This window comes from Chrysemys picta, chromosome 14 (genome assembly GCF_011386835.1).
Source record: "Chrysemys picta bellii isolate R12L10 chromosome 14, ASM1138683v2, whole genome shotgun sequence".
NCBI classification, from domain to species: domain Eukaryota; kingdom Metazoa; phylum Chordata; order Testudines; family Emydidae; genus Chrysemys; species Chrysemys picta.
The window spans coordinates 41,449,490-41,475,297 of record NC_088804.1 but is presented as its reverse complement, the minus strand read 5'-3'; the positions used below and the strand labels follow the sequence as shown (position 1 = coordinate 41,475,297).

Genomic DNA, 25,808 nt, shown 5'->3' with positions numbered 1-25,808 from the left:
CCCAAAGGACAAGCCAGAAAAGAAGCTGGGTAAGTAAAAATTTGCATTTAAATATTTATAGAAATCCCTGCAGATGACAAGATGAAAAAGAAAACTCCAAGAGTAATAAATAAGTAAATGCTCCAAGGTGTGGCAGACTAGCAGAGCGTGTCTGTCACTCAGCTGGTGTCACTTTGAAGAGCTTGGCTATTGTGTGTGAATTGCTAAAATATAATAACGAATGATAAAAACATTAGAATAAAAACCTTTGCTCTGCTCCTGCCCTTTGCAGAACAGCGGAGGGATCAATTACACGTTAGCTAAAGAGAGCAATACCTCTTCTTCCCAGGGCAGTGGCCTGCCCTTGTCTCTTGTGAGACAGATAATTAAATAAACCATTGAGACAGTGGTGGGCGAATGCTGATGCCGGGGAACTGGTGAAAGATTTCTAGCATAAACTGTTTGTTTAAATATACAGGAGCCCCTTATATTTTTGCTTAGAGCATAATACCATTAGTTGTGAGTAAATATGTTCCCAATTGTCTGACTGAAACCCATGGGGATGGCTCTGTTGAAAGTAAAGAGCCTGGAGCAATCACTTCCTATGATGTTATCTGTGCAGGATTACAGAGCGAATAGGAAGGATTGCGAGAGGGAGCCTCTTAAAAGTTAGAGGCATTTGGCTCCTTCTCAAGCATTATCATCAGCCTGCTCTACAAACACAGCGCAAAAGTGTAACCACTTAAAGACATTTGGTCTTGGATTATGTCCGTTAAAAACAAGACATTACTTCCATATACCAGGGGAAAGGAGGGAAATAAGGTCATTGTAATTCACTGATTTGTCCTATGAGCAGTGCAATTCCACTACCCTGCTTTTGTGCTCCACTTACAAGTAGGTTGGATTATGTAAACCAAAATGCTGAAAAACTGTCCAGCAAGCTAACCAGATTGGGTGGGCGTCGCTGGACTGCCTCAAGCAACAGTACGAAGACAGGGAGGAAGAGGAAGAGGAAGACACAAAAGAAGCAGAAGAAAAACAGACTGAAAGAGAAAGGAAGAAGGAAGGTAGGATTTAAACCAACTTACTCTTGAATAGGGCATCTCCTGCAATGATGAGATCTAGTGTTTGAAAAGAATCACCATCCATCTACAGAAGACTGGAGGTTCCTAGAAATGTCACAGTAACCTTTCCCATTGATGTGCTGATTTAGGTTCCGCTCCGCTTGTGAGCTGATGTGCAAAGAATTCCAACAAGGGGGAGGAATCTGGGACGTGAACCTGCAGCAGCATCAAATCCAAAGGCAGCAGCGCAACCTCTTGCAGACATCTTGCCAAGCAGGAATGGTGGCACTTATGGTAGACAGTCTGCCGGCCTCCGCCATCCAGAAAGTGAAGCTATTACAACTGCAGTGTTGTTGTAGCCATGTTGGTGGCAGGATATTACAGAGGGTGGGCGAGGTAATATCCTTTATTGGACCAACTTCAGTTGGTGAGAAAGACGCTTTTGAGCTCACCCAGAGCTCTTCTTCAGATCTGGGAAACGTACAGTCTGCGTATATTTCACAGACCTGAAGAAGAATTGGTCCAATAAAAGACATTACCTCACCCACGTGTCTCGCTAAGCCTTTACAAAGACTCTCAGCAAAACTGTAGGATAACCCCAGCCAGGGTGGTTATCAAGGCTGAATCTTCAGCACGAAACCTGGGCAGGAAAGTTTGAGAAGCTGAGCCCCGGTCGCACTGCGCTTGGCTTTGAAAAGCGGCAGAGACCCTCGGTTGGAACAGCGAGCTGCCAGACCGAGCTCCGCAAACGCCAAGCGCTGCTTGTGATTGGATGGCTCTTTAAACTCGGGCCACCCAACATCCCCTCGTCAGCTTAATATGCGGCTTCCCACAGGGAAGCTTCCCACTCTTGCACTCGCCTTCTCTTCGTAGAGCTGAAGTACAGCGAACCCCTCTCACATTCTCAACCCCCCGCAGACACACTCCCCTTCAATGCTGCAGCCTTCCGGTTTGCCCCAATCCTGCTACCTGCGGCCACTGCATGACAGCAAAGATACAATCCTGTGAGCCCTGTCTCCCCATTTACCTTACCATGAATACAGCCCCGCTAGAAACGATGATGGCCCCACTGAAGATAATGGGAACTTTGCCACTGATTTCAAGGGGACCAGCATTTTATCCCTCTTGCCCCACTAATGTTACTCAGGTATTTTTGTCAGATTACTTGCCACTGATCTTCCCCTGTGAGAGAGAGGCTCCTGTTTCTGGGTAGGCACGGAGGTGCTGTATATGCACAACAACAACAACAAGTACCCACAAGAAAGACGGTCCAATCAACAATCCAACCACAACATCTACTTAGTACGAGCAGAAAGGTGATTGGTAGGCCCAGCTCCTCATGTCAGCCCACTTGCTCTCCCACTCAAATTCACGTCTCCCCTTAACTCCTGCTGCTGACTTGTCATTCCTGTCAGTGGCACTTCCACCTGGCCTACAAGACGTGACTTGTCGACTGTAAAGTATAATTGTGGAGGGGACCCTACACTCCTGCCCTGGGAAGGAAGGAAAAGTCGCTACCAACACCTGAAACCTGAGTGAACAATGCCCCACCTGAGAGAGCTGGACTGATACACCACAAACTGCGAAAGAAACCAGGAAACCAGAATTAACAGCCAAGAACCCGGTTTTCAGAGGTGCCAAGCACCTGCTGCTCCCATCGACTCCAGCTGGAGCTGTGATTGCACAGCACTTCTGAAAATTGAGTCCTAAATACACAGCGTTCTGGAAAAATCAAATCTGCACCATCCAGAGCATGTGATGCAATTAGAGACTAGCTTTTTAGAGCAGCACACAGACGTGGGGCCCAATCCTGCTCTCACTGACAGCTATATAAATCTGGAGCAACTCTCTTGACTGCATAAAGAGGTGACTTACACATCCAGTTAGGGAAACACAGAGATTCAGTTTTGCTACATTCCAGTGCACCTAAGACTTAGCAGCCATCAGAAAAACCTGAAATGTTATTTGATTATGGCATGGTCAAACCTTCCAACCAGGAGGAACTAACACGTAGCAGTAAGAAAGAAAAGGGAATTCTCTCCTGGGAGCAGCATCTGTACTGGTAGGAAACCAAAAACCATGTCAAGGCCATGGGGAATCTCTTAACCTAGTGCACAATGTTGGGAATTCCTAGTTATCTGAACCACACTCTCCTTTATAATGACAAGGTCTGAAAAGTTATCACGTTAGCCACCATGACATCTTTATACTTTTTTATCTTAGACAGCAACTCTATGATAAGGCCTAGCTGGAAGCACAGGCCCCTATTATTCCGGGTGGGACTCCACTGAGCTCTCTGAAGAGACGCTGGGAATGAATCTGGCCTTCTGTCTGCACACCAGGAAGATTCAGTCTGATGTCCTGCTTAAAACTATCAGACATAGCTGTGCTTCGGGCGCGGCTGTTTTCTTGGTGAGTGACTGTACTAGCTTTCCACCTCTGCAGCCCTGGGTTCAGATTAAGAGAGGCTCACAAGTGAAGTGGGTCTGGCTGTCTCAACATGATCCTAAATGAACACGCATCCATATCACTAACTCTCACTGTATTTTAGCTCAGCCTAGGGAAAGGCCACAAACTGGGCTTTCTTTCCAGTCAGACACCTGTAGGCAGAGCGCCCCACAGTCACAATGCCTGGTTTGTGAGCTTTAAGAGTGTAACAGTCAGAAAAAGAAACTCCCCAGCCCAACCTCAGAGGGAGCCAACACTTCATCCTGGGGGCTCACCAAACCGGTAAGTCACTCAGAACATCTGCAACAGATTATAATTAAGCAATAATTTTTTAAAAATAGAATTTGTATTAGCTGAATTTATGACTAGGAGAGACATTGCAAACAAACAGAAAAATTGCATATTAGGATGCTGATTAGATGCATGTCTATTTATAAACTGCTTTGATCAGGCTAACACGTTTGCCGTTTCAGGTGTCAGTGTTACGCCCACAAACGTAAATGATTTCATTGACTGGGAAACACCTGTTTATCTCTAGAGATGGGAGAATGCCAGGGGAGTCTATGCCAAGGGAAACACATTGTGGGCTGCTCAGCGTCATGTCGCGATCCCATTTTGTGCTTGGTGACATGATGAGTCAGATTATGTCAAAAAGGGGAATGGAAGCAAATTCAGACTGACCCCAGCTGAAATAAACAAGGTGCTATAAAAGGGTTGCCCTATTGTCCAAGATAATACACACAGATACTAGATATCTTTGGGCTGGACGGTAGCAGCAGGCTATGCCTTATTCATCGGTATAAGGGGTGTCAATTTGTCATGGTACATTTGGGGTGGGGATGGCAAACTTCAAGGGTTGGCTGGGTTAAAAGCATCAAGCCATGGAAATCAAAGCAAACCTCTGACTGGCTTTGTTGTGCCTTTCAGAAGTTTTAAAGAGGTGTTCCAATGCCACTGGGAGTCCCAGCTTGTCCCTTTTCTCACATGTGACCAACCTAAGCCATCTTGACTGGGCATTTAGTTGTGCCAAGAATTGTTTCCCTAAATGCTCCTACACTGAGACACTGGCTGGACTGAATCATAGACAAAAGAACCTCAAACCAAAGTTAAAAAGAAAATAACTCAGATTGTGATCCAGTGGCCGGTGTCCCTACTGTATACTTACAACAGTGCTTAAGCAAGTTTGCACAAGAAAGGCAAGTGCAAGAAGGTGCTTGAGAGATGTAGTACATAAGATCTGCTTCAGAAAATCACTGGGCCCCTACACTCAAGATGAGATTTGTAGCAATAGCAAAGAACCTGGGATTTCTCCAGAGGGACTTGTGAGTGTTATCACTTTACACAATCGTCACTAGTGAGCTGAGATCCCTACGATTTATCGCAGTTCCTATGAAGTGATGGAGAAGCCCAATCTGGAAGCATTGCACGCTCAGTGAGAACACGTGCAAACAGCCTGCTCACTGCCCAGACTCAGCGGGGCTGCGCTTCGTTTGAAAAGGCAGAAGCACGCCAGATTTGATTCATAGATTCATAGACTCTAGGACTGGAAGGGACCTTGAGAGGTCATCAAGTCCAGTCCCCTGCCTGCATGGCAGGACCAAATACTGTCTAGACCATCCCGGATAGACATTTATCTAACCTACTCTTAAATATCTCCAGAGATGGAGATTCCACAATCTCCCTAGGCAGTTTATTCCAGTGTTTAACCACCCTGACAGTTAGGAAATTTTTCCTAATGTCCAACCTAAACCTCCCTTGCTGCAGTTTAAGCCCATTGCTTCTTGCTCTATCCTTAGACGCTAAGGTGAACAAGTTTTCTCCCACCTCCTTATGACACCCTTTTAGATACCTGAAAACTGCTATCATGTCCCCTCTCAGTCTTCTCTTTTCCAAACTAAACAAACCCAATTCTTTCAGCCTTCCTTCATAGGTCATGTTCTCTAGACCTTTAATCATTCTTGGTGATCTTCTCTGGACCCGCTCCAATTTCTCCACATCTTCCTTGAAATGCGGGGCCCAGAACTGGACACAATACTCCAGTTGAGGCCTAACCAGCGCAGAGTAGAGCGGAAGAATGACTTCTTGTGTCTTGCTCAAAACACACCTGTTAATGCATCCCAGAATCACGTTTGCTTTTTTTGCAACAGCATCACACTGTTGACTCATATTTAGCTTGTGGTCCACTATAACCCCTAGATCCCTTTCTGCTGTACTCCTTCCTAGACAGTCTCTTCCCATTCTGTATGTGTGAAACTGATTGTTCCTTCCTAAGTGGAGCACTTTGCATTTGTCTTTATTAAACTTCATCCTGTTTACCTCAGACCATTTCTCCAATTTGTCCAGATCATTTTGAATGTTGACTCTATCCTCCAAAGCAGTTGCAATCCCTCCCAGTTTGGTATCATCTGCAAACTTAATAAGCATACTTTCTATGCCAATATCTAAGACGTTGATGAAGATATTGAACAGAGCTGGTCCCAAAACAGACCCCTGCAGAACCCCAATCATTATACCTTTCCAGCAGGATTGGGAACCATTAATAACTACTCTCTGAGTACGATTATCCAGTCAGTTATGCACCCACCTTATAGTAGCCCCACCTAAGTTGTATTTGCCTAGTTTATCAATAAGAATATCATGCGAGACCGTATCAAATGCCTTACTAAAGTCCAGGTATACCACATCCACCGCTTCTCCCTTATCCACAAGACTCGTTACCCTATCAAAGAAAGCTATCAGATTAGTTTGACATGATTTGTTCTTTACGAATCCATGCTGGCTGTTCCCTATCACCTTACCACCTTCCAAGTGTTTGCAGATGATTTCCTTAATTACTTGCTCCATTATCTTCTCTGGCACAGAAGTTAAACTAACTGGTCTGTAGTTTCCTGGGTTGTTTTTATTTCCCTTTTTATAGATGGGCACTATATTTGCCCTTTTCCAGTCTTCTGGAATCTCTCCCGTCTCCCATGATTTTCCAAAGATAATAGCTAGAGGCTCAGATACCTCCTCTATTAGCTCCTTGAGTATTCTAGGATGCACTTCATCAGGCCCTGGTGACTTGCAGGTATCTAACTTTTCTAAGAGATTTTTAACTTTTTCTTTTTTTATTTTATCTGCTAAACCTACCCCCTTCCCATTAGCATTCACTATGTTAGGCATTCCTCCAGACTTCTCGGTGAAGACCGAAACAAAGAAGTCATTAAGCATCTCTGCCATTTCCAAGTTTCCTGTTACTGTTTCTCCCTCCTCACTGAGCAGTGGGCCTACCCTGTCTTTGGTCTTCCTCTTGCTTCTAATGTATTGATAAAAAGCCTTCTTGTTTCCCTTTATTCCTGTAGTTAGTTTGAGCTCATTTTGTGCCTTTGCCTTTCTAATCTTGCCCCTGCATTCCTGTGTTGTTTGTCTATATTCATCCTTTGTCATTTGTCCTAATTTCCATTTTTTATATGACTCCTTTTTATTTTTTAGATCATGCAAAATCTCGTGGTTAAGCCAAGGTGGTCTTTTGCCACATTTCCTATCTTTCCTACCCAGCGGAATAGCTTGCTTTTGGGCCCTTAACAGGGTCCCTTTGAAGAACTGCCAACTCTCCTCAGTCATTTTTCCCCTCTGTCTTGATTCCCATGGGACCTTACCTATCAGCTCTCTGAGCTTACCAAAATCCGCCTTCCTGAAATCCATTGTCTCTATTTTGCTGTACTCCCTTCTACCCTTCCTTAGAATTGTGAACTCTATGATCTCATGATCACTTTCACCCAAGCTGCCTTCCATTTTCAAATTCTCAACGAGTTCCTCCCTATTTGTTAAAATCAAATCTAGAACAGCTTCCCCCCTAGTAGCTTTTTCAACCTTCAGAAATAGGTGGGTACTTCTTGTTTTCTCCGATCATGTTTTACTCTCAATCTGTTTCTCCATCATTTCTCTGATCCCCCCTCTCCACTGTGGAATGTCTGGGGGGATTTTCCTACCCAGAAATAAAGGGAGAGCTGTTCTCCAATGTCCCCTATCTTCTAAAGCCCTAAATGAAAGGACTTTAGGGGGGTGTTTCAAAGAGGCCTTTTGGCCTATAGGAATTGTGTTTGATAGGGGCCTAGGGGTTTCGTGACCATTGTAAAGGGATCTTGCAAGAACTCTGAATGCTATAACAAGATTCAGTAACATGAAAAACAGCTACAAGGGCTGTTTTTTTTTTAATAAGCTCAAAGTAAGAAGCTTAAAAGAAATGAGTCATCATTCTGAAATGCACATCAAACAAGTTAAATAACTCTTAACTTTCTTAACAACATATTAATCAAAGTGCACTGATTCTTGAAGCAGATTCTGCTACCAACGAGCCTTCTATCTTCTCAGCCCTGATGCATGCATTAAGAGAGTTTTATTCTGACAGATCCAATATAGCAATCAATAAAATCTTATTATATGGAGCTGAGATACAAGGATTTGTAGCAGGATTTATGCACTACCTTCAAACCCAGTGCTATTTCATGTCTCTGCCTGAACCTGTAATTGAAAATAAATCTCCCCATACATACCAGATTCTAATTTTCTGGATGTATGGGCAAATCTGATTGGAAGCCAGCCTTCTCTTGGGGAAAATGTAGCTCTACGACCTTCTCTCTCCCACGATTTCAGGCCATTGTTTTGCCAGATTCCTCAGGACACGGCAGCCCTGGCTTCCATGGCACAGCGGAGAAAGGATGCATGGGTCAGACCGACAAGACTTTGGGCACTATACTGCGTTTGGAATCCATACGACCCCTCAACTCCTTCGTCCCACAATGAGGACTACTCAGGACTACATATTGGCTGCCTTGATGACGATCATCACTTACTAGGCAACGACACAGTAAACAGCTTTTAACCTGTACAGGTGCCAGAGAGCTTGGGTGGATGGATAGAGGAGCGGGGAGGGGGAAACAGAAGAGTAGAATGTTGGCAATGACGAGGGTAATATTTGTTGACCAATATTTTCCAATCCGTGGGGCTTGCTTACTGGTGGTGCAGGGGATGCACATTTGGGTCTGAGTTTCTCTCTCGTTCCCCAGCCCAGCTGGGCTAGCTCACCGTGAAGGTATCACACTGAGAAGAGAGGAAGGACCTGATACATTTTTCCTGTGGATTTGTCTCGTTCTGCTAAGACTCAGCACTGCTCAGGTATAGAACAGTAGGTGGATACCCAGCAGTCTCTGGAAATGACTGGAGGCCTTTGATCTAGGCAGCTCTATCGATAGCATTAACACAACACAAATAATCAAATTCACCCAAATCGAAGTGAGTGAGAGAGACAGACAATGGCCCCGGTGAAAATCTAATGAATGAAGGGGAAGCCAGTAGCAGTAAATAACCTACATGACAACAACTTTTCAGACTCTTCTCAAAGGATCATGGGACAATGCATGTCATGAAGTATTGCCAGCAGTAGGATTTTTTTTTTTTTAAATACAGATCACTTTAGACGTGTCTGTCCTGCCTCTTAAAATGAGAACTTCTGTAGAAGGATGTAGGTATGTGTTTCTTGTATGATGGATCTATGGGCTTGTCTCTTGTTTGGAGAAGGATAAGGGCCCGTAGGTGCGTTACTGTTGCATTGAGCTCCTTTTCCCTTCTTGGTGTAGCGTTCATCAGGAGCACTGGAGGGAGCTGTGCCTCGCGTGAACAAGGCAATGCTTGGGGGGCTCGTGGCCACACTCGGCAACATCAGTTTTCACTTCTGTAAACAGGGAATGATCATCCTCAACCTGCAGCATGTTTTTGAGAAACGCAGACTCCATGGTCTCCCTCAGCAGGGAGCTGGACTAGACAACCGCTTGAGGTCCCTTTCAGCCCGACATTTCTGTGATTCTGTGACCCAGGCCTTCTCCTTTCAGAGAGGAAGAAGGGAGTTTCGTAAAGGAGTTTTTGGTAAAAAGGGAAAATAGGCCACTCAAGTAACAGTTAACCCAGGTTTCTTTTTCGTTTTTCCTCCTGTGCTTCCTGAGATACATACAGCAGCCACATTTACGGAGGCACTGACCAGCCAAGGAGGAGAGTATCGGGCAAGGCAACCAAAGGGAATTGGGAGCCCCCAGAAGAGCTGAAGAGACTGATCCGCCTGAAGAGTGAGCCTGTAGCTGCAGAAAGGGAACGATATGGTCACGTGACAGATGCCGGCAATGGGTAGTTCTGCAAGTCCTGAGCTGTTACACCTTTCAAGAGCATTTAGTAAATGGGATTGTGCCTTAAAAACGCTAATCCTATCTAATGCGGATCATCCAGCCTGAGAATGGTGCGTCTAACAATGGTCTCAGCTGGAAGGATCTGATGGAGAATGAAGTAGTCGGGAGGAAGTTATGGTTTTAGTAGGGATACACTACAACAGTGAAGACCTCTTGATTCCAAATTACCATGAGTGGTTTGGGACCAATAGCTATCAGGCAAACAACAATCTTGACACGGAAACCTATGGGATGAAGGAGCTTTCTGATAAAATAATCCAGAGTTTTTGCAGACTCAACCTGAAGGATTAATTTTGAATACATTAAATTGGTCTGTCCTTCCATCTGGAAAGAGATGGTTGATAGCAAGACGCTGCAAAACACATGTCTCTGTAGGCGAGTCTAGGAGAGCCTTCACCACCACCGCAAGAGATATCAGTGAACAACCAAGCTCCTTATTCTGGGCCTATGTTTTATGGTGGCGCCTTCATAAAGAAGAACACAATGGGGTGGAGAATTGACTGTATACACTTCTTTGAGGGCACAAAAGAATGAAATCGTTGCCAGTTGCCCTTCTTGATTTTTTTGGGAAGGATCATAGCATTGATACTGTACACAACCCGGAAGTGATGAACTCGAGCAAGCATGCAGGCATTCCGACTCTCGGGACTTCAGAAAATAAAGAAATGCTTCCAATGTGCATCAACCAGCAAAACTGGTTTCCCCATTCTTGCCCTCTGGTGGATTACACAATGCACAGGGCTAGAGGGGAGTTTGTATTTCTGCAAATTCTACATCTCAGTTTCATCCATATCATCCTGACAATGAAACTATTGGGAATGGGAGTTAGTTCTGACTTCCTTTGATATGGGACATTATGCTTTTTGAATCAAGATTGGTTAGAAGGCTAGATCACAAGAGTTCTCTATCTCCAGCTGGATTCTCCAAGAACAATGAGACTTGACTGGTCATCTTGAGAGATTTAAGGTTGAATTTGCATAGCGATACATGGGAGCTGAGTGCACAAAGCCTGTTATCTGGTAACTGTATCAAACACGACACACTTCTCTGAACACTCTGCAGTTGCCACTTGTCATGTGTGAAGATCAGCCCAGGATTTGCATTCTCTGCCTTGTTCTATCATCATCACAGATTTTATTTTATTGTTTACTACCACTCTTAAGTGTCACGAGAGCCACGGACAGTTGCATGTTTCTCCCTTCTTCTCATCCTCATTGTGTAGACAGAGACATGTTAAAGATGTGCCTTTGTTTGGATAGACCCGTCACAAGGTGTAGCAAGAGTGACACTCTGTGCTTTCCCTTGCAGTAATTATTCTTCATTTGCGGACCTGCTGGTTTCTAGGATTGTCATTAACAATCAGCTGAATGCTAAATTACAGCTCAGGAGTTATTAGTGATAGCACTGCACACTGTTTCCAAGTTTACTCTCCTCACATCTCATTTCTACTCCAGCTGAGCGCACACTTCCATATGTCCTTGAAGAGTGCTTGAAAAACCTTGTCAATAGCCTGCGATCACACTAGGCTGGGTCCCTCATCCACGCTAGACATTTGCATATAGTGGTACCCATGACACAGATTAAGGTTTTGGCATGCTGATGCTAAAATGGCCTTTTACCAGTGCTAGAGGGACGTTAAAACAGTTCAGCACCTGCAGAATCAGAAGTAAAGTCACTTCCCTCATTTAAGAGCTGCGTCCACGTGCACACATATACACACTTACAAATATTAGTGCATTATCTATAAACGATCACTGTACTGTAGCTATATTTTATCTCATTTGCATTCTAGCGGTATGCCCTCTACTGCAAAGTTAATGAACTCCAGTTAACACATTCAATTCATTCTTAAAATCGCACTCGGTAACAGCCACCTAACTACAACATACAAAAGCCTTGGCTCTATTGAATGGCTTCTTAGAGTCCCACTACAGGATTGGGAGCTCTCAGTCTTTCAGAATGAAAATAAATATTCATTTTCGATAAGCAAACATGATGGTTTAGGAGGGGCTATGGTTTCACTGCCGATATAGTACGCTGGTTATCTGAGCCATACTAGCTCTGGAATAAGCCTGCCTGCATGACATCTGCAAAGGACGGGGAAAAGGTCAGAAGAAAAAAATGCAAGAAAGATGGGGTTGGGGAAAACAGAAAAAAAAAAAAAATCTCAAAATCCCCCCTGCTCCCAACATTGCCACAAAAATATCAAAGATGAAGTCAGACTTGATGGATTGCTAGTGGGAAAATCTCCCAGGCCCCCTCCAACCCATCCCTCACCCACTGCTGCTGCTGCTCTCACTTCCCCCAGTATTCCTGGCTGATAGGCTTAATTTGGCTAGTGAAAGGGTTAAGTTTAATTTATACTGATTTCTATTTAATATCATTCTCTCCCCGTAGGAGCCGGCAGCTGTGAGCTGATTGTACTCTCTCATTATGCAGTCTGTATCGCTAATGGCCTGTGACAAAGGCATGGCATCTTCCAGGCCTTACCCCCGAGAGCCAATTAAACACACATACTCCCTTCCTGTTTGCAGCGCATTACAATGAAATTAAACTGAATTTCAGAATCATTTTCTCCTAAAGACATCTCTTTACAATAATTAATGCATGCTATTCTTTTGCATTTGAAATATTCATCAGGAGTGTTGACTAAAAATTTTTCTAAAGCTGATTGCCCTGCACTTTGCAGCGCCTGCTGACACCGTGTCATGAAACCCCGCGGCTGGCATGATACCAAGATCAGTGGCGACACTTGTGGTGTCGCAGCTCCATCAGTCATTTAGAAAAGTAAAGCTTTTCTTATGGCACACAAAATACACAAACGGGCCACAAAGAGGGCACCAGAAACTCAGCCCAGAGATGGCCCAACTGACATGCAGCAAGGGGGGAAATGGAAAAGCCAGTCCTGGTTATATTTAGAGCCCTGGGTGGATACAAAATTTGTATCTGCATCCGATCCACAAAAACGGTCCATGGATATAAAACTGGTCTCTGCGGATTTGCAGTGCTCTAGGTGCGTTAGGGTTTGGGTAGATGGAAATTTAAACCCAAACCAAAAACCCCCTAGCTTGTTTGCCACCCACAAGATTAATGGTGAGTTGGGCTGGATACAGAGAGGACAAAAATGCTGTGTGACTTTAGTCCATAAATCAAACAGCACATTGCCGCTAATAGAGATAATGGGAACAGAGCAATACAGAGATATTACCTGCCCGGTTTAACATGTCGAACACCACTTCAGAAGGTGTCCTGTGGTGTCGTTGCACTCTGAGACTCACTCTGGGACCAGGCTATTTTCTTACTGTACCTACAATTCAGAGAGTAGCTCTATGGCACGAGTGCTCTGAGCGGGAGTGCCGAGCTTTGCCTGTGCACATTCGGAACATTTGCTGTGCAGAGTCTGTTTTAGGAAAATCACTTCTTTTCTGCTCGGGAATTGTCAGCAGCTTCTCATTTTCTTGAATTTGTTACTGCACATTATTCACCAACAGTTCTGGCAAATAATGCCTGACTGGGAGAGTGGGCATGAGTGTTTTCATAGAATCAGAGAATACCAGGGATGGAAGGGACCTCAGGGTCATCTAGTCCAACCCCCTGCTCAAAACAGGACCAACCTCAACTAAATCATCCCAGCCAGGAGATTCCACCACCTCCCTAGGTAACCCATTCCAGTGCTTCACCACCCTCCTAGTGAAAAAGTTTTTCCTAATATCCAACCTAGACCTCCCCCACGGCAATTTGAGCCCATTACTCCTTGTTCTGTCATCTGCTACCACTGAGAACAGTCTAGATCCATCCTCTTTGGAACCCCCTTTCAGGTAGTTGAAGGCTGCTATCAAATCCCCCCTCATTCTTCTCTTCTGCAGCCTAAATAATCCCAGTTCCCTCAGACTCTCCTCATAACTCATGTGCTCCAGCGCCCTAATCATTTTTGTTGCCCTCCACTGGACTCTTTCCCATTTTTCCACATGCTTCTTGTAGTGTGGGGCCCAAAACTGGACACAGTACTCCAGATGAGGCCTCACCAATGTCGAATAGAGGGGAACGATCACGTCCCTCGATCTGCTGGCAATGCCCCTACTTATACAGCCCAAAATGCCGTTAGCCTTCTTGGCAAGAAGGGCACACTGTTGACTCATATCCAGCTTCTCGCCCCCTGTAACTGCTAGGTCCTTTTCTGCAGAACTGCTGCCTAGCCACTTGGCCCCTAGTCTGTAGCAGTGCATGGGATTCTTCCGTCCTAAGTGCAGGACGCTGCACTTGTCCTTGTTGAACCTCGTGTTCAACCTCATGTTTTGAGTGTTGAACCTTGTTTTGAGTGTTTGAAATTCTACTTGTGCTGGTTTGGGCTGAACTTAGAGATTACATGGTTTTGTTCATCAGATTGCTGCTATCAGAGACTGTTTTAGAGCAGGGGTTTCTATTTTCTCAAATGCCTGCTCAGAAATAGTATACCATTAAGGCAGGAATGGGACCTGCATGCAAACTGTATTGGAGACACTGTAACTTCAGATGGTAACCAGAACAAAATGAATAGTAGAGCTGGATGTGAAACAGTTTTCCCGTCCAATGAACATTTTTGAGGTTTCAACATTTTTTCCTGTCCCAAATCAGGAAAAAAAAGTCAAGATCTCAACAATTTTCATGAGTTGAAAATCCAAAACAAAAAACAAAAAATCATTTGGGGTCAATGAAAATGTTTTGTTTCGATTTTGACCAGTTTAAGAACAAATTATTTTTCTATAATTAGCTAAAATTTCCAAATAAAAATTTGTTGTGAATTGGAAAACGGGAATTTGTTTTGAAAACATCAAACCAAAATGTTTTCACAATTTCAATTTTTTTTTGAGTCAAGAAGTTTGTTGCCCCCCGACCCTTTCCCATGAAGATTTGATGAATCAGCATTTAAAAAGTTTCACTGAAAAATTCCTGAACCATGTCCTGCAGTCCTTATTGCAACATTTTCTGCATCTTCTTTGCTCTTCATTCTACAATCCAGTGTTTTCAATACTCAGCCAGGTTTGCCGCTGCTGATTATGTAAACCAAGCAAGTTCTAATTATGAAGGACCTGGAAGTCCATGGAAGTTTTACCGCCATTTTCAATGGAAGTAGGCTCTCAGTCCCCTATGAACAGTGCAAAGTAATTACTGTTTTTCAGGTGTGCAGGTACTACAGTGGGGGGGCCTGTTTCAGTTCGAGCGACGTATACATATTTATCAGCTTCTCAGGTTTGCAAGCAAACAGACTAAAACTCTGTTGCTTAGGGATGGGGTGTGTTGACTGGTACGGGAACAGTGAAACTGAAGAACCTATCTGGACCAGCTTCTATCTTTGAAAACTATCATGACCAGGGAGAGCCCACCCACACACAGACAACCAAGGACTCAGCCACACACCTCAAAATGGAGTGATATGCCCACTCCCCACAGCTGGGCACGGTGGCTGTGCCTTGCTTCCAGCCAGATGGGAGAGGGAGGAAAGATCTGCAGGGTGCCCCCTACTGACACCGATGTTGGTACTGCTCCACGAAGCAGCCAGCAGGAAGACCCCTGTGGAACAAACCGACTTCCCCTCCCCTCCTGCTGTTCATGCACACCCCAGTGGGACCAGCACAGTACCTGTTTTGAACCAGCCATCGGGTGTGAAAGCTTCTTTTGTTTCTTCAGGTCTATTCCAGTATTCTCGAAATACTGTAGGCCCCTTAACGAAAAGCTCACCTTCTTTGCCATCTAAGCCGGGGGTCACCTAGAGCAAATGGGGAACAAAGCAGTGACCAATCTTCATACGTCAATAGTGATAGCCACCTCAGATTTCTACCCCTAAGCTACAGCTTCCTAAGCAACAAGGCTCAGAGAGGCAGGGAGTGCCTTTGGAACTCCCTTTGATTGTGAGCCAGGATGTATCTCTTGCTTTAATTGAGGCTTTGGCTACACTGGCGCTGTACAGCGCTGCAACTTGCTGCACTCAGGGGTGTGAAAAAACACCTCCCTGAGCGCAGCGAGTGCAGCGCTGGAAAGCGCCAGTGTAATCAGTGCCTGCAGCGCTGCACGCTCGCCCACAGCGCTGCGCGCTACTCCCCTCAGAGAGGTGGACTACATACAGCGCTGCGAGAGCTCTCTTGCAGCGCTGGCGGTGTGACTACACTGCCACTCCGCGGCAGCGCTGTGAAGTCCCGAGTGTAGCCAAGCCCTGAGAAGCAGAGAGGGGACAAAGTTCTAAGCTTATGTAAGCACCTCCTAGCTCAGACAGGATTGATGTTTATACCTAGTTTACACATGAATTGCCATACTGAAAACCCTCATCTAGCTAGTTTGGTACCTGAACCCTGACAGCAGCCAATGGGAGCTTCTTCCAAAACCAGGGAGACACCTCCTTAATGCATCTGGCCAATCGTGAAACACCATCTCAGCAGGGAAATGACTTCCTGATGGAGATGACCTTACTTTCTGATGCAGAAAGGCTGATGACCTTTGCATTTTTTACCATACCTAGATTCATAGGTTCAAGGGCCATACGGGACCACTGTGACCACGTAGGTTAAAGCAATTATTATTCTGTTAAGGTCCTTTTTTTTTTATTTTTTATTCTTGTTAAATTATTTGCCTCAATAATATACTGCAGCAGCCAGTTTCATGGGTTAATTATGCTATAAACTGAATTAAAAATAGTGATTCCTCTTAGGTGTTTTACTTTTGCTACTCAGAAAGCTCAGGTCCCTGCTTTTCACCCAGCAATACGGCTGAGGTGACTGCATCACACAGATGCCAAATGTCTGAGAAGGGATAAGAATTTACGAGCCTAACTCCTCACCACTAGCCCCACATTCCCATCCTCCAACCCGAACAAACAGCGTCTGACATGGATTAACTGTCTGCTCCACTACTGTGATGATTTCTAGGTTCAGAGACGTGACTGGAAGATGGATTCCCTGTTCTGCTCTGACATACAGAGCTACATGGAAACATAAATACAGGAGGGATGAAGAGTTACTTCAGGAGGTAGCAAAAGTTATTCACAGTTCTCAGACTTTGTAAATCAAAATGCCAAATCTAAAGGTAACCCTCTCTCCTGGAAGAGAGGTTCATATACACCTATTATAGATTTGTTCTCCTTAACCATCCCCCAAGGAGGAAAAGTGCTTACCGCACTTTCAGTAGTAGGATTCTTTCCCTGTTGGAGACTGTCTGTATCTCTCTGGGCCAGCTGAGCTTGGTCCTCAATTCTCCAGCAGAGAGCAAGCTCCTTTGGCTTGACAAGCATTTTTCCTGTGGTGCCTCTCACCTAGCATCACGGGCTGTCTCCTACACCATGACATCAGTTGTGTCTTCTAACTTCTTGTGACCTGTGTTCATAGATTTCCTTTTATCTAATGGTGCATCTGAAATGCCCGGCCCGGGCATTCAGCAGTGTGAATGGTGTCTCTGTGACATCATTTGAGGAGCCCATCAAAAGTGAGCATGACAGCGTCTCCCCATCAGTGTGCTGCACAGCTGATCCAGGTATGCGGAGAAGGCCGTTTATAGAGTATGAATGTGGGGGTGGGGGACAGGGAGGTTCCTTGGCAATAAGAAAAGGCTCTTGCGGCTTGTGTCACATTTCCTGCCAGGGCAGGTGTCATGCACTGCTCTCGAGCCACCCTTTCCCATGTCTCCAAGATCACCATGGGTGTGCACTGCCGAGACTCACACCCAGCCTTCCTGAGTTGGCAAGGCAGTTCCTGTCTCGTACGGAGCCTTTGATGGGGTGAAATGAAGATGACGAGAGAAGATAGCCTGAATTGGCCATTAGAGAGCTGCTGCCGACCAGTCTGTGTGTCTAGCAGTGACAGCGGCCAGCTTAGCCAGGATAATTTTGTGGGTTGGACGACGGCTCAGCCTTTGAAACGACAGCTGCAGAGGACACCAGATGCCAGCTGTGCCACTTGGCACTTCCAGCAACCTGTCACCTGGCATGGGAAAAAAGTGAACTCCTGCCCTCCTGGGGAAGGCAGCAGAAGCTTCTCTTTCGACCTATCACGGGATGCTTGGCCATGTCCTCCAAAAGACGGTAACCCTGGTATAATTAAGATAACACCAGATCCAGAGAAATATACTCTGGGAGCACCCTGCAGAATACACAGTTTAATACGTCGGGTCAGAGCTGCTGACAGACCTGTGCGCTGGGAGAAAATAAAGCAAGACCAAAACCTACGCTTTTCTGGTAACCGGCCAGGGGGTCTTCAGTCTCTAGGTCACTTACTCAACCTTAGCCTGGATTACCAGAGACAAAAAGGCATTACCATCTGACAGCTGCTCGGTGAATGAGCTGATGGGTTTGATTTTAGTGTCCACAGCACGAGCACCTCTATCACCACTGGCAGTGCTCTGTATCCAATTTTTTTTTTTAGAGAGGCCAGGAATGGAAACTACTCCGCCACACTCCATTGGGGTCCCGCCAGGCTAGGTCTGAAACACATTATTGGATGAGGGAAGGTAGCATGGGGGAAGCTTGCCCTGCTGCCTGCTGTGTGGATAATTAGAAGGCTTCACTTTGCAGAGCTGTCAGGGCAACACCTTTCATTTTTTTGAAAAGGGACATGAGACAATGAAACCCGATATATTCTAGAGAGTGGCAGGTGTCCTTTCAGCTTCTGTCGAATGCCAGGCTACAGAGACACCTCAGCGTTCTGCAAACCTGCATCAGCGACGAATGGAACATGACGATCCCATGAATCTGAAGAATCACAGGAAGTTCACCAGACAAGATTGGACTAGTCTGAGCTAGAATGGTAACTCATCTGTCCCTAAAATGTATATAGCTTTATGACTGTGAGGATGCAGATGCATAAGAGACAAAAAGTGCAGTGACAGAGGTTGTTGTGGGCTCTGCTCATATACAGTCTACTCCTGAGGACCCTCAACATGAATATCCATAAAGGAAGTTTTTCAAATCACTTAGTTACTGTAGCTCTTGCAACACAGACAAGATACTGAAGTCAGTTCTCGCTGGTGGGGCTGCTCTGATACACCCAGGGCCCTGCCTTATGGTGAATCCGTGGCTGTGGCTCCAACAGTGTTGGGGCTTTCTGGGCATTGTGTCCAAAGAAATGAAATGAAGTCTGAAACACGTAGCGCGTCAGGCTTAGCATCTCCACAATACTGTCAAATGGTAACAAAGGTTCTCTACTGCAAAATGCCGGAAAGATCTTTTCTTAACCATGTTTGGTAACTCATTTCCCTAGGAAAGCCCAGCTTAGATGCCATGTGCAGTTTTACAAGGAAGTCTCTCTTCCCTCCATTTTCCTATAGCTGTGGCATCAGACAACAAAGCAAGTTATTCAAAGTGATTCGGTGACTCAGCCCAGAGTAGAGTCCCAGGCTCTAACCACTGGATAACACAGCTTCCTACGAATGATGCCAAAGAAGCGCCACTTTGGCTTTAAAAATAAACATTTCTCAACACACATGCTCCAATAAAACCAGTCTGAGTTTCCACTGGATCTAAGCACTCAAAGCTACAACTCAGCTAAAAATCTAAAAGACAGAATATATATTATTCCCCACATACATGCATTTAATTAATGGTCTGAGCCCCCGAAGTCAAGTCCTTCAGCTGAAAGGTTACCCCTCAGTTCCAGAAAGATGGATACAGGAGTCACTGAAAATGACTTTTGAACTCACTAGTAGCTGCATTTGGTTCTTCTGCTGCTCCTACTTGATTTGATGTTTTCTTTTCTTAGATGTTGAAACAAAGACTGATGTAAATCAGGCACCATCAACCTCTTTAGACACAACCCGTCCAGCACTCTACAAATAAGCTGTGCTGCATTGCAGTGCAGGAATGTGCCTGGGCATTTTTACCTGTCCTTATAAAAGGTCTTTGCAGAACACCTGCCACGTCCCAAAAGGAAGGGAGGGCATATATCTTTAGCTGCATGGGTGAACAATCCAGCGTAGTATTTACCTGCACGCTGCTCCTCTTTGCATGAATCAAACCTTGAACAGGCTCCAAATTTCTTGTCATATCAACTCAAATTTTGGCAGAGGCTCAACCCACATCTTATCTAGAGCAGAGCTCCTTGGCAGCAGGCACCTCCCTGTTGTGTAATTTAATGATGTTATGGCTGGCTTGCAAACAGTAAAACAGAAAGGCCGTGACGTTATCTTAATAGGATTTTGCTTGCTGAACTCAGAATGTCACTGGCACTGCTCCCCAGTGTCCAAAGAGGATGCAAACCACTTGAGTGCCAGCAGTTCTGTTGCTGGAAAACAACATAAATTAAAATTCAGGGTTCAAGGCACTTATCAGTTACAACTGCTCACCTTCGACACAGGCCCAAATCATAGGCACACACCAAGCCGAACACACTGCTACATGTTTCAAATTCTGGGCTTTCTCGGCAGCATCATACAGCTAGCTAGCTAGCTCCTCACTCTGTTAAATCTCAAAGGTATCCTTTGTTGATACACTGGATCTAAGTTACACGCAGCTGCTGAAAGCATCAGATTGCTAATTGCATAGATATCCTATTCTCCAAGTGCCATATTTTAATGCACGTTTCAACTGCTTTGTATTCTAGCAACTTTAACATTCAGACAGCGTGCCCTAGAAGGTTGGCGTTTGATAGCTTTCCACTGTAAACCGGATTCAGCCAATTGAACTGGACCTGCCGACGCACTAGATAAGATTACACTTTCCACACATGAAAATAAAAGGTTGTAATAAATCCTCTGAAGGAATAAATCCGGGTGATTATAAAATGCGTATTTTCAATGCTTCCATTTTACCTCTTCATTAGCCGGAAGCAACAGTGGCTTGTAAATAGGTGGGAGTTCCCACTTGGCAAGTAGCCCTTTGATTTGCTCAAAGTGGCCATTTGTTTCCTGATGCACGCTGCCCCTCTCTGTAGGGAACCACCAGAGAGGAGTTTATAATGGACGTTAATGGAGTGAGACCTTTCATCAGAGGTAGCCTTGCACTATGGAGCAAAGGGGCATTGCACAAGCTTTTCACACAAAGCACGAAAGTTGAATGTGTGTTTCAGTGGAGTCCCGCTAATGCCCGCCAGCCACCCCTCACCAAGGGTCTACAGGCACCCTTTTCCCAATCAAGCGCCGGATGCATACGGCCCACAGTCCATAGGCTGTAGGTGGGGCGATCTTGTTTGATAGGCCTCGTAAAATCTTCTCACGGGGAAAGGCCAGCTCCAAGACATCTTGTGAGGCCTGTGTCAGCAGCAATCCCCTCCGGAAGCCTTTATGATGTCCGTAGACGGTAGATATGGGTGTGTTACACCTGGGTGGGGGGACAGGAGAAGGGGTGAGCAGTGGAGGGGGATGGGAGGGGTGAGAAGAAAGCTTTTTTCTACTTCCAAAGCTTGAAGCACTTCACCTCTAGAACATTTTAGGCATTTCACATGGATAAAGAATCTGCCTTCCCTGTCCTTCTTGGTGCCCCCTAGTCTCCTGTCCTTTCTCCCTTGCCTCTTTTCCACACCACCTGCTTCTTCTCTATGTGCCCAGTGCCTTCACACTCTACAGTGCACTCCCTCCTCCTGCCTCTGCTGCAGCCCTCAAACCAAAACCACTGAGCACAACTCCGTGTGCACCCCCATCTCCTCCTCCCACTTCGTCACCCTGGTTTCCTATCCTCCTCTCCATGTCCCTCCATACATACCGCCCCTCGCCCCGGACTCTACCTCTCAGCACCGACCCCTTGGTTTCCTCATCCATCACCCTGCACCTCCGGCTCAGCACTTCCCGGATTCAGTCGCACGTCAGTTGTTGTGTATGTTTGTGAGACGAGCTCTGGGTAAGCGTGGTCTGGGCTGTAGCTGCAGGTCCCTTGAAAATTCCTTGTAGCATTACAGTCTTTTGTAAGTGAGATGGTCAACATCCTACTCCTCCTTGTTTCCTGGCCTAGCTCACTGATCTCAAAATATTCAGGCCTCAAACACAATATAAACATGTTTCACTCATGGACATGGATTTTAGTGAAAGCAGGACGGGTCAGTATTCAAGCTGATGCTTCTCATTAATAACAGAGCACAGTGGGAACATCTTACATAGGCAAGAGAATTCCCCATCCACAGAAAAAAAATCACTGTAACCAGCATTACCATCTCTACAGTGCACTGCCCTGAATCAGTTCTGGACTTTCCTTTTCTTTCACTGGAAATTGAGTCTTTCACTAGATAAGAAGTAATTATAGAAGAGTTCCTCTATAATTACAGTGTGATGAGAGTCACGCAACACAGAGTGCTACCAAATAGTGACCTTGAAGAGAAACCTGAGTTACAGGAGAATCTGCCTATGCTAATTAGGACCTGCAGAGATTCAAACTCAGGCATTGTGCACAGAAGGCAACATCATCTCAGCACACAGTAACTGAAGACAGTGATAATGCCGATGTTTTCTAGTGGGACATATGTCATAAATGCACCAGCTGTGCCCTCCACAATCACTGACACAACATGAAAAAAAGCAGCAAGATAATTTAAAATTTGAAAAAAATGATTCTTCACAACATAGTCTCACTTCCACAATCAGTATTGTACTGTGCTGGCTAACCAGGCTTGAGGTGTTTCCTCACATTACATTTGTAAGTAAGTTATTTTGAACCAAGTAATCATTAAGCAATCCTGCCTTTTTTAAAGTGTCTAATAGAGAGACAAAAATTAGGACACGTGCTATAGTTATTTTACTAACACTCTCACAACTTATTCTTTTTTTAAAACATTAGACCACGGGGAAAAAAAAACTATTTGTAACAGAGCAAAAAATGTAGCTCAGACCCTTTGTACCTACTGTACATGGTATGGCTGTACAATACTGGCCACAGAGCTGTCTCTATGCACTGTATCACACAGAAAACTAATTAACCATATGCCACTGCAGAAAAGAGTTGCATTTGGCCCATAATACCACCCAGAGGAGCTATAAGAAGTCTTCAGTACTGGGAGCTCACTAGCCAATGGCTGCTTCTAATTCAGTGGCCGCTCTGCACGCTCAGCTCGATTTCTACACCTGCAGAGCAATGTTTGCCCACAAGGCCTAGTTTTAGAGCTCAACATTTTATTTCAATGACTTTCTCCCTGTCACCCACCTCCTCTTGCCACATGCAACACCAAGCTCTCGAGCTGGGCAGGAGAGCAGGCAGAGTCTATGCAAAGCCTCGTTTACCACGTTGCTCCACACCTCAATCCTTTCCGAAGAGCTTCCGTGCATTCGGTCCCTCTGGAGACATTCTCCAACTCCTCGAAAGGGCATTAACTAATCTGAAGATTCCCAAAGTCAAGAGTGACTGCAGACCAGCGTGCTACTAATACATGAATCCCTTCCTGTAACCCCTAGCCACCAGCTAATAACCCCTCCCAGGCCTAGCTATACAGACAGCCCAACGTAAGCCCAGACCAAGGAGGTACTAGCCTCCCATTTCCCTTCGCACAGATAGCCAGCTCGATGGGTCTTCATTCCCAGCATCTACTAGAGGGCCGAAGGAGTGGAAAGCCAACCTCCCCCTGTGAAAGGGGCAGGCTGGACTGGTGAGCTCTGCCTGAAAGTGCCATCTGTAGAAAGGGAGGACGGAGTGCATGGCTCATTCCATCACCAGCCTCTCGCCAAGGATGCCAGCTGTGGCTGTGGTTTTGGGATGCAGGCTCCTGCCCTCTACAAAGTGGTCTGAGACCATTAACTCATTTGCAGAAACCAGCTATCAGATAGCACCTTTTAATCCCTATCTACCTGGGCCAGATTTCAGCTGATGTCCTAGTGGTAAAAGGTTCGCTAGCATATTACCAGTCTTCTAGGCAATCAGGTTTCACACAGATACATTCATAATTAAACATTCCCCATTAAGTTCCATGTTTCTGTGCAATCATTATCTTTTCTGTGAGCACTGAGTCCTGCAGCATCCTGCAGAAGGCAAGCAGGAGGCAATTTAGACACAGTACAATTTTCTTCTTGCTGGAGAAAGGCAGATTTCTGCTCCGTAGGGAGAGAACATAGGGCAAAAACCCCCCAAACCCAGACTAATCTACACATCTGTTTTTGCCATGTTAACTCTTCATAAAGGACTGGGAATAACACAATCAATTTACTTTTCATTTTGGAAGGTTATAAATTTAAAAGCAAAGGGGCAAAAGCAAGACTGACTCGCAGCGTTTTCACTTAGAAAACAAACCCTGCACTTACAGCAATTGCACTATGTTTGAAACACAAAACGTTTTCCAGTGATGCTGATCTTTAAAAGTTACTGCACTGATTCACGCCAGATGATCTTGCAAGACCACACAACCAAGACTGAGAAAGGTCAATCATCTTTGCAATTATGTTATGGACAAAAATCTTCTTGATCTACATTAACACCATAAATGAGAAGTGTAACGTTATTCCAGAAATGCCAACAGCTCCCGCTCCATCGTGCCGTCTTTCTTGTTCGCAGTCTTCAGAAAATAATAAATGAGGCGAGATGTCAGCACATCTTCCCACTTCCCGTGCGCCGTTCATTAGAGAGAGATTTCTGAGGTGCACTTGCAATGCCTGTTTTGATTCTGCACTGGGGGCAGGCAGCCAGTCTCTCTGAGAACCAGGCAGAGAATCAATTAACATCCTGCCACTGTTTGCTTTTCAGAAGCCTTACTGAGAAGTTGAGGTGGACAGAAAGGATATGCTGCAGGTGGTGGCCCCGCAGGTCAACGTGTAAACCGACCTTTACAATCTGAGCTATGTCACAAGCATGAGTGAGCTTGACAAGTCTCATTCCAGCCCACCTTCAAGAATACACAGCTCAGGTCATGTTCCACCCACTTCCCAACCCCGTTCTGCCAGTGACCCTAGCCTCAATGTCCGCTCAGCTCCCTTCCCCATTCTTGAGGATTTTTTCCTTGTCTACCAACCAGAATGCCCTCCTGATCCCAATTCACTAAGTCACCACCTGGTCCTCGCTCAGATCCGTCCCAAGGACTCACCTTCTCCTGCCTTGCTCACAGTCAGTTAAATGCAGGCACTTCAAGTTACTTCCTCTTGCACTAACTGTCTGCCTACCCACAACATGCCTGGCTCAAGCCAGTGCTAGCAGCCCCTCCCTTTCACTCACACTAAATTCACTCACAACACTGATGAGAGAAACTTCAAACAAGCAAATCCGCAGTCTGATTTTTCTGAATGGGTCTCAGATCACAAGGGATGAGAATTGTTTGAGAGCTGCATTAAACCCTCAGTGGCCTGGAGCGTTACCCCCTAACTCCAGGCAAGGATCAATCTGTGACCCAAGAACCTCTTCCTGCCAACTGGAAAGGGGGTGCAGAGGGGTTACTGGGCTCTCTTGGGTCTGGCATGTACGCTCTGCCGCACCATAGAGTTCCACCTGAAGTCTCAAATAAAAGCTGGTGTCACACTGGCCAGCAATATCATTGCAAAATGCCAAGGATAGAAGTTGTGCAAGAAATGCTGTATCTACACTGAAAATCCTGTTCTTAAAGTCTGTGTCTAGAGACCAGTCACCAGCAACGATGAAAAACAAGTTCTCTCTCAGACACATAATGTTTATGTTGTAGCACAAGGGGACCCTGCAGGGTCTGAAAAATGGCTGGGAATCATTGGAGAGATGCATTAAAAGCTCCGTGGCCTCATAACACCAGCAAGGACCAATGCGCTCTGGGATTTCCTCACGCTGCACAATGCGGATTGTGCTAGCAGGGGAATTTCAGGGATACAGTGAATAATCTGAGCCACGGCCCATGTTCTACAGGTCAATCCTCCTTAACAGAATAAAGGACAACTACAGTAAGTGGAGTTTCTTACACATTTCCTCCCTCTTTCCAGACTTCCAACTCCCGTCCCATAACCACACTTCGTTCTCTTGCTCCACCAACCAGTGAGCTGGGGACTAGCTCCCTCTCTAGCTGACTCCCAGGCTGTCTGTTGCACCCCAATAGCAGAGGGGACGTCTGGCCTAATGCAACAGCCACATGCAACACATCACAAACGACGCCCAGCAAACAATATTCTTTAAAAATGCCTAAAGATTTTCCAACAGTGATGGGTTTGCAGCTCCCACTGGCTTTCGTAATCAGAAATATCATGCAAGTGTCAGGCTGGGAAGGTATTTCAGTTACAA

General features: G+C 45.4%; 1 protein-coding gene across 10 annotated transcripts in view; it reads right to left on the bottom strand.

The window, feature by feature from the left end:
- The window catches only part of ACSF3 (acyl-CoA synthetase family member 3), a 112,315-nt gene that overhangs the window by 35,074 nt on the left and 51,433 nt on the right, over window positions 1-25,808 (bottom strand). For 9 of the 10 annotated variants that reach the window (XM_065567668.1, XM_065567669.1, XM_065567671.1 and 6 more), the window contains one exon: window positions 15,329-15,455. The exons of the other annotated variant lie outside the window; for it this stretch is intronic. In XM_065567668.1, the coding sequence (XP_065423740.1) occupies window positions 15,329-15,455 (127 nt within the window). The remainder of the gene's footprint in view (window positions 1-15,328; window positions 15,456-25,808) is intronic. 10 annotated transcript variants of the gene reach the window in all.